This window comes from Formica exsecta, unplaced genomic scaffold (genome assembly GCF_003651465.1).
Source record: "Formica exsecta isolate Colony F162 unplaced genomic scaffold, ASM365146v1 scaffold90, whole genome shotgun sequence".
NCBI lineage: Eukaryota > Metazoa > Arthropoda > Insecta > Hymenoptera > Formicidae > Formica > Formica exsecta.
This window is the reverse complement of record NW_021853667.1, coordinates 639,219-648,940: the sequence shown is the minus strand read 5'-3', so window position 1 is coordinate 648,940 and position 9,722 is coordinate 639,219. Positions and strand designations below refer to the sequence as shown.

General features: G+C 41.4%; 1 protein-coding gene across 1 annotated transcript; it reads right to left on the bottom strand.

Annotated features, from left to right (window-relative positions):
• Positions 1 to 22: 22 nt before the first annotated feature.
• LOC115244991 (protein big brother-like) lies at positions 23 to 8,309 on the bottom strand. The gene is made up of 2 exons (XM_029823036.1): positions 7,822 to 8,309; positions 23 to 775 (listed from the first exon to the last, which is right to left on the bottom strand). The coding sequence occupies exons 1-2, from the start codon at positions 8,016 to 8,018 to the stop codon at positions 133 to 135; spliced, it is 840 nt and encodes a 279-aa protein (XP_029678896.1). The 5' UTR covers positions 8,019 to 8,309; the 3' UTR covers positions 23 to 132.
• Positions 8,310 to 9,722: the final 1,413 nt, after the last annotated feature.

Here is a 9,722-nt window from a genome sequence, read left to right as displayed (position 1 = left end):
CAGCGTGCGGGGGGGGGGGGTGGCTTTCGCGTTTACCTAACGTCGACGCGCTTAACATTATCGATCCAAGACCAAGAATGGGCTCTCTCCCGTCCTTCACCGTCATTGAAGGCAATCGGATCAACGCGGGCCTCAGTAGGCTCGCAGTCGCACCTCCATGTCGGGGTCCTGGCGATGCGGCAGGTGGGGTTCGATACCGGTGGCGGTGGCGCCGGTGGCGCCCGCGCCGCCCACGTGTCGGCTGTGGTGGCCGTGATGGTGATGGTGATGGCTCGCCGCGTGATGCGTGTCGTGGTGATAATGATGATTGAGATGCGGTGGTTGCGCGGCTGATGCCGCGCCGCTACGATAAGCACGCTGCTTCTCCTCGAAGTCGCGCAGCCGCTGGTTGTAACGCTCGAGTTGATCCCGTAACAGCGCGTCCTCCTCAGCGGCGCGCTCCTCGTCGTACTCGAGGCATCCGACGCCGTCGAGCCGATCCAGATCGATCCAACCGCGCCACCTCACGCATACGCCGTTCATGATGAGATGCGAGCGCAGGTGTACCTGAAACACCGCAATCGGCGGGACGGAAAATTTCAGTGCTGATGCTGTGTCCACGTGTGGAAACGTCGATACTCGTCGGTCTCGATCTCGATCTCGGTCTCGGTGGATGATTGGGATGCTCCTTGGAAAGGTCTTGGATGGTCTTACAATTAGATTGATGGAGAAGATTTCTGGCTTGACGAGGTTTCGATGATGGAAGGACTTCGGATGCGTCTTGAGACGAACGTGGCTTTACGTTGTGCATCTTTCGTTGGATTTGATGTTGGATGTAGGATGATGGGAGAACGGATACGAGAGAGATTCAAATATTTTTCAACATTAAGAGATAAATGGCAGTTTAGAGTAATCCTCTTTCGGATCCCGATTTTTATCGCAAATAGAAAAATTGTTCATATATCTAACAATAAATATAAACTCGTATAGAGTAATATTTTTCGTGATAATGTATAAAAATTATCTTTTATAGTATGAGATTTAAATATTATTTCTCCTTTCTTTTCAAATATATTATAAATATATTATTAAATATATTATATTTAAATTAAAATGATTTCTCATAATTTCTTAAATTCGATTAGCAATATCATTATCGCAATCACGCATATTATACTTTCTTTTCAATTGTTGATATGAAATAATTAAAATAATCAATTGAAATGTTTTGATTGCTAATCCGAACGCTATTACTGGCTCAACGTGTTATTCCTCGAAATCTACGTGCGCGAGAAAATGACGAGGCCCGTCGATTCCCTCTTCGAGGCCGATATCGGCTCACTTACAGCAACCTCTTATGATCTTTCTTTTTTTAAATCCGTCGGCGTGGGTTGTAGGAGGGCTCCATTATGGGCCACTACCCGCAAGTTTCAATCATGTGCCCCGTTCTCTCGTTCCCCCGAAGCCCCCTTTTCTCGTGTTCAACAACGGCGAACGTTTCTTATTTCCGGAGAACGATTACGCAGATTGGAAGGTACGAGACCTCGCGGTCTCTCCGTCTCGAGATGGAAGGAGAGATGAGAGATTGAAAGAGGCGAGGCTGCGCCTGTACGTCTTATACTTGTATAAGAAATCAATTACAAGCAGAATTCTTTATAGTACTCGTGTAATCCGCGCTATAAAAATCTAATCATGCAACAGCTATTATCTCGAGTATCTCGACTTGTTTGAAATCTTTATTAGAAATCGGGAAATTGTATTCTAATTAATTGATCGAACATAGAATATTTTAATGCTGAATTTATTGTAGAAATTTTTCAATTAATATATCGTTATAAAAATTAATTAATTAAGTTAATTTCCTTTTCTCTTAATTTTCTTAAATACATGAAAAAATTATGGGGAGTATATACATAATAACTTCAAATTATTTACTTATTATATAAAAATAGAAAAGCAAGCTAAATTATGGTACTTAATTATATATATATAATAGAACTTTACGAAAATTATCTCCGTTCTCTCTAAAATTTCTAGCACACGATGTAGAATCGTGTTATTCTCTTGGTTATATTTATGACTATTAATTAAGATTGCCACGCGGTGTTTTCCGAGGAAAATCTAAATGAATGGCTCTCGAAAAACGATTACTGGGTTCTGCGCCGACAGTGCAACACAGTGCTATTTTATTTTCTGGCAAACGACCCGACTTCCGGTGGTCCCGCCACGGAGCCCAGATATTATTACGAGGTCAAGAACGCTCGGGGAAAACCAGTCGAGACAGTATTTAGGATCCTGACGTAATGAACAGCGACACACAATTAATAAAATGACTTAAAATGCTGCGCGATTATTCTGTGTATAACATTTTTATTTCTCGTATATATATCTATAGAAAAATATATAATATTTAATTTAATTTAACGTTTAAAATTCAATGTAATTTAATCTTTAAAATCAAAATAATATATAATCTAATTTAAACATCAGTGTGATAAACGATACATTTATTAATCAATTTCTATAATACAACTTATTTTTCCAAATTATTTCGTTGTCTGTCTAAAACTTTCGTAGATTGAAATTTCCCAAAAATAATTTTTTTTTTGTTTTGGCACGGCGTTATTGTGCTCGTTATTCTTGAAGTCGTTAGAATGATAAATCTTGTTAGCAGTCAAGGATATAGAGACGGCTTCGTTTATAAACGCAATTAGTTGGGTGTGAGATTCGCGTGAACGAACAAACGAACGCCTCGCCGACGGAGAGGTAAATCGACGTTACATCTCGTTTCATTCTTACAGCTGCGCCGCCGACAATGCACCGCGGGGCGCATTTTTATGCACTAATAATCGAGCCACGGGGTGCGACAACGCGGGGCGCAAACGGGGCCTTAAACGTTTCGATAATCGAATCGCTCGCGGCCTTTGATCTCAAAGGGCTCGAGAGCTTCTGGTTTTCATTTCTCGAAAAAAATTTGCGTCATTCTCTTTCAATGAAATGAGACAAAATAAACATCAATTCTCTTGCATTTTTCTATGTTCGAGTTTAATTTCAAGCCGCGTTATCGCAGTTTTCTCTCGAGGCGGAAAGTTTCGCCTTCGCGCAATCTGATGTATATTAATGCCAGCTTCCAGGTAAGGCGAGGCGGAAATATTAAATCTTACGCGGAATGCATATCAAGATAAGTATGAAACGCAAGCGACAGAGCGTGACAGGGAAATACCTCGGGTTTTTCGACACAAAAATATTTATAGTGCATTTTTCCTTGCAAAATCGCGAGTTATCTCTTGTCGATCTCTACGATATATTTATCAATGATATATTTATCCAGGCAGAATCACATGCGCGAATACATATTATTTTATTTACTTTTTTATGCAGTTAAAATTTAATTTGTAATAAAAAATTTTAGAAAAATATTCTGATATATATAAAATATTAATTTCTTATAAATATTTCTTGTTAATTTACATTTATATACATCGACGAGACAGGAATTTATTTATTTTCTTAGGAATCATATACGTTGTTTAAGATTCAAACAATGTGAATATCCTTACTCGCGATAGTATTCTCGTTTACACCCGACATCGCGAGACGAATCGTCGAGACATGTATATTCCGAGCGAGAGACAAGTCGCAAAAACTAGACACGGCGCGGATCGACGAAGAGAGGAGGAGTAAACGACATATACGTCATTAGTCATCGCCGGTCGCCTTCCTCGTTCTCACGAGGAAAGAGAACGGTAGAAAACATTTGTTTTTCTCCGCTCCTTCTGATTCTGCTTACGGGCGTGACGAACATTATCGTTGCATAATAGTCGGCGATATTTAAACACGCGCGTCGCAACCCTTTCTAATTTGCATTAGCGAGCCGAGAAAAAAAGCGAGAGAGAGAGAGAGAGAGAAAATAGAAACGAGCGCAGCGCACTGGGTGAAGGAAAGGGGTGAAAAATCGGCGGCAAGGGCGAACGAAGAATGTCCCGATCGCCTTCCTCGTTCTCACGAGGAAAGAGAACGGTAGAAAACATTTGTTTTTCTCCGCTCCTTCTGATTCTGCTTACGGGCGTGACGAACATTATCGTTGCATAATAGTCGGCGATATTTAAACACGCGCGTCGCAACCCTTTCTAATTTGCATTAGCGAGCCGAGAAAAAAAGCGAGAGAGAGAGAGAGAGAGAGAGAGAGAGAGAGAGAAAATAGAAACGAGCGCGGCGCACTGGGTGAAGGAAAGGGGTGAAAAATCGGCGGCAAGGGCGAACGAAGGACTCCCGAATGTCCCGAGACAAACGACCGGCTATTTCTCGCCGGCCCTTTTGTTTCTCAGTGGGCGTCGCTGCCGGCGCCTTTTTGCGCCTGGTCCACTACACCCGAAGCCCCCGTGAATGCCGGGCCCCGGGAACATTCGTCAACGATATCCCGGTAGAAAGGACGACGACGAAGCGAGGGGTCAGCATGGCGGGTCGTGATCCTTTGTCTCTCGCTCGGGATCCAGTCCTACGTACGTTTAATTTTTACGAGCAGGATGCGCGCGGCCGTCGCGTCCGACCCAGTTTCCGAACTATAAATTTTATGATTCTTAAGGGAGTACTTGGGCCAAGAAGGGCTCGCTGCGATCGTTACTCGTAATGTTATACGAGAGATCCTGCGAAAATTATAGCTTCTTTTTTCTTCAAGATATTTCCTGTAATCTTTTAAATTTCTCTCTCTCTCTCTCTTTTTCTTAGATAATATTTTTACATAAGCCGACTTTAAAATATCTTTCTACAAAATCTGGAATTTTCCGAAATTATTTCCTGCGATTTTACGCATTCTAGAATTAACTCCGGAGCAATTAAAGCTAATATATTTCGGGATATTCTTTTTTAATCTTTGCATCGCCGATAGCTTCGTTTTATCACGCGAATCAGCTGCTCGATCGGCGAAGGGTTAAAAGGCTCCGTCATTATCGTGCACCGCACGCGCATTTTATCTCGATCGCGGATCTCGCCCTTAATTATTGCGTCGCGCTACGGGGCACATTGGCACGCACAATGAACGAGGACACGTGTGGTCGCGCGCCGCTCTTTATTCCTTCGCTCACATTGTCGATTAAAACAAAAAGCAGGCCGCGGGTTGTCCCGTAAACAACGCGCGCAGAATCTAATGAATCGTTTCCGATCCATCTCGTCTCTTTTTTTTTTTTTTTTTTTTGCAAAAGGAAACGGAGGCTTGAAGGAGATATGAAAGAGACTGTGAGCACCAAGAATAAAAGTACTACGATATCAACCGCGATATTGCGGTTTTTTAAATACGATTAATGATGTAATATTTATATTATATCATCAATAGTACGTTGATATTTCAGTCTTAGCTAATATTTTCGTGAAAATATAAAACAAATATTAAAATGTCGGATTTGTCCGATACCATACAGATATTTTTGAAAATGATATATATGTAAAAATCCAAATCTGAGGAAAAGATTTCGAGAAAAATACTTCACTTATGAATAAGTTATGAAAAAAAAAGTTTACATAAGCGAAGTAGGGTCTCGAAAATCCGAATAGGACGAGACGAGACTGCGGAGGATTGGCAGGATACTAGGACTTTGCGTTCGACCTTTGCGAGAGACAGAGATTTACGAACCATTATACATATACCGGGTGACTGGCGGAGCGGTCTCGAGGCATCTGGTGGCGGGTCACGTTTGACAGATTTCGGGAGCGCTAATTGCCACTGTTATCCACTAATAGTAACGTGGCTTTTACCTTCCTGACGTTTATGGCTCGACAGAATGACGCAAAAGGACGATGCTCGAACTCGGAGGATTTCCTAACCGGAAACTCATTCGCGTAAAATTCTTTTTACTTTTCCGAAAAGGATCGCGATATTTTTATAACAATCTTTGTCACATATAAAATTATATATAATGTATCTGTGAAATAAGCCCTACACATGTTACGATAATCTGTATAAAAAATATTAATTATAAGATAAGATAAAACAATAGATTTATTGTGTTTCTTTATCGAAAATAGAATATAAAAATTACGAGGAAAGCAATTAAATAGTACACAACGATGGAGAAGGTTCGCGAAAAGATCAGCGCGCGCATTTTGCAAAATGGCGTCGCAAAGACGCCACTATTGATCGCGATGGCAACACCGAGAGGCGTCGGCCACGGCGTCGGCGTATGAGATTGCCGTCGATGATTTAAATAGAAAACATATATTTAAAAAAAAAAAATGACACTTTTGAAAAATTGTGGATCCACTTTTCTAATCTTCGACTTAAACCGATTTGTCGATCGTTCTCGATCGCTGATACGTTTCAATCTTCTATTTCCGTTTCTCGACGTAATACGGAGGTAAATTGGGCCAGTTGTGTGTGTGTGTATGCCGTTTAAACGAGAATGGACCCCCGCGGAGAAGTGGGGCCTGAGATTCCCGGGAACCGGATGCGGGGGTGACACGTTGGCGCCATTGTCCGAGAAGTGCCAGTCGGTCGGCGAATACTAAATTACGGACGCGCGCGCGTAAGGTAAACGTTGTTAGGGGCCGGATTCTCGTTCCTAACGGCCCCTAATTTACCCGCTCGTACGACCCAATTATGACCGCACAATCGCTTTCGCCGAAAACCGAAAAAGCACCGCCGCTCCGAGATTCCGACCCACGCGGTCAAAGTCTCACTTCGTCGAAAAATAAAAATCTATTCTTTTGTAAATCTTTACGCAATATCTCTCACGCAATATTTATAAATCTGTGCGAAAAATACCTAAATTCTCACTCTAGTATCTCGAAAAGAATAATGTCATTCTAATATTCTTTTACATTTTATTCACGTGTTTCTAAATAATGTTTTAAGAGAGAAAGATCTTTTTTTATTCAAAAAAAAATTAACTAATAATATTCTGATTGTTATTTCTCTTGTTAATTTCTGAAATAATATATCGCATAAATCCGAAGGCTGTCATATATTCATAAAATTGTCGATTATTCTAAAAATTATTCTAAAAAAAATAATGTATCACAAAATTAAATGAACAATAAGCGTAAAATATATCTTGACTTATTATGTATCCACGAAGTATTCTTTGATATTAACATTGTAAACACAAAGTCTGCAAAGATAATATGTAGTGAGCTCGATTGAGACCAGACTCAACACGCATATCTGAATATTTAAAATCCTTTTTCTCAAAAATAAAGCCTCGTATAAAAAAATATTATTCTACGTTTTCGACATATTTTTTTCATATAGGATCACCTCCTTCCCGCTTATACCGCTAGTTCCAAGACACCCTGTATATCTATTACATTTTTTGTTTTTAAAAATTGGAAGCACATGGCCGACATAATACTCCGTTCTTTCATAAGTCAAAAAAACATTCGTACAATATTATACGACCGGCAACAGATTGTAAACGTAAGCGATACGCATGAGGAAAATACGTCAATTCTTTCGACATAAGGATACTCGTGACATTCACATCTTTCCGTTTCCTTGTATATTTCCTCTTGAGAATATCGCGAGCTCAATGATTTCTGCATATTTATCGATGCAAATGTTTTCATTTCCTCTTAAAAATATCGACAATTCTCATGTATTTAATAATGTATTTTGCGTATCGTTTAACGCGCCCCGAACATCTATCCTCTTTCGTTTCCTCGTAAAAATATTTCCACGATTCCGATATTAAAAAGTAAATAAAAAAGAAAAATAATTATATAAAATGCTGGTCAATTCTTAAAAATTAATTTTCGTCGGTTTTAGTATATATTTCGGATTCAAATTGATTATTGGAAATGTCTTATCTTGCGCTTTTTTATTTTGGCCTATTTTTTTATTTTGTTTTTCGCGTGTTCCCCAGCGGACTCACCTCGCTCTCGCGGCTCAGTCTCCTAAAAAGCTCGTCGCTCTCGAATTTGGACTTCTGGTCAGGTACGACCCGCGGCATCTTGAAAACAAGCCGGGGTGGTCGCGGTTGCTCATAGAGACCCATCCCGTCAAAGGGCAGCACGCCGACGCCGGCGTGCTCGCTCATGGTATGCATCATCCTGGTCGTCGAGTGTTAACCGTGTCTCCTAGACGATATCTTTTTTCTCCTTCGCCTCGCGAACGTGACCTCGACTGGTCCCGACTATCACTATACTACTCGCGCTTATTCTCGCGAGAAAAGGACCAATTTTGAAAAAAAGTCGCTCGCGTAGACGAGATATGAGGATTTTCTTGGGACCTTTGTTCTCGCGCCGATATCACGATATCACGATCACGATCCCAGATATCCGCGAGAGGAGAGACACCCCGACACTCGCGCCCACGATCCACACGTTGCGATGTCTCGTTGGAGACTGGAGTCCCGGGAGACGGGGGCCCCCTCGTGCTGGGTCCCGCTCGCGCCCGGGGAACCGACACGCCCCAAGACCGCCCCTCGATTCTCTCGCTCTCCCACCCTTGGAATCATGGGCATCTCTCGAACGACCGTTTATCTATCTAGCCAGCCAGCCAGCCAGCTCGACTCTCGGATTCAGCCCACCGGAGCTGGGCTATCGTACGCCCGGAACGGCGAGCTCGTGCACCCCGGAGAGTGTCGACGCCGAGAGGGTGAAAGCCCGGCAATCTGGTCTCATGATTTTATAAATGGTGACGGGAGAGCGTTGTGTGTCGTACCCGGATTTCGGCCTCGCGAGACGTTTATTTTCAAAGCGCCTCGAAGCGTGCCTTATTTTCCTTTAAACGGGGAATAGAATCGAATGATATATGAGACTCTCGACAAAAAAAAAAAAAAAAAATATGATACTACGCGATTTTTGAAAGTACCCCATGTTTGTGGTAATCAGAGAATTCTCATTTACAAGTTTTTCTTACATTTTTTATCGTAAAATAATCTCGAATCTAGAATTCTAAGCACATTCTCGAATACATGTTTCTTAATCAATTTAACAAGCTAAATTCGTGTAAACTAGTTACCCGAAAATTAAGAAATCGAGTTCTGAAATTTTTATATTCGTGTTTCGAAAAGTATTTTACAAAGGATTATTTCCAGAAATTGGCATCTGTGGATATTTCTGCGAAAAAGAAATCGAATCTAAACTAATATAGTCGAAGAATTTAAACATGAATATTTTTTCTGTTTCCCGAAAAACACCCATAAAATATTTTCTTTTCGATGATGCGAAGGGATGCACGCCTGCATAAAAGTACGGGGATTGGCTGGCTGACCCCTTATAGAGATACGTGTCGAACGCGAAGGACGGGGGAAGGGGGGGATGCCCAATTCGGCAACAGAATGCCTACTTAGGTAGTGTAACGCCGCGTGTGTATATCCCCTCGAGGGAAGAGATCTTCATCGTCTCTCTCTCTCGAGTGGCGGGGCTCATCCATTTGAGAGGATCATTGTCGAGGATCCGCGCGCGATTAAGATCAACGACCCTCTCGGCGAGCGCGCGATCCACGGCGTTTATACCGGCCATGGAGATATCTATATGTATCCTTTTTTTCTCCCTTTTTATCCCGCTCTCAGCCCCGCCGACATTGACAATGTTACAACTCTGGTTCTCCAATTTCACCGTTAACCCTGCTGTTCCGTTCATTTCCCGCGCACATTCGATACATTCATAAGCATAAATAGAGACCTCGGTAAATCTTTTTTTTTTTTTTTTTAATAACTATATATAATAAATTTAAATTTTTAAAAATCTGGTCAAATACGTTCGTTTCTTCGTATTGCAAAAATTAAAAGTATGATAAAACGAATAGC

Bases quoted from the DNA above. Each gene is read 5' to 3' on its own strand.
- LOC115244991 (XM_029823036.1), bottom strand. From the start codon at position 8,018: ATGATGCATACCATGAGCGAGCACGCCGGCGTCGGCGTGCTGCCCTTT. The intron at 776-7,821 runs GCGAAAAACAAA...CACAACGTAAAG, and splicing joins GTGAGTCCGCTGGGGAACAC to CCACGTTCGTCTCAAGACGC.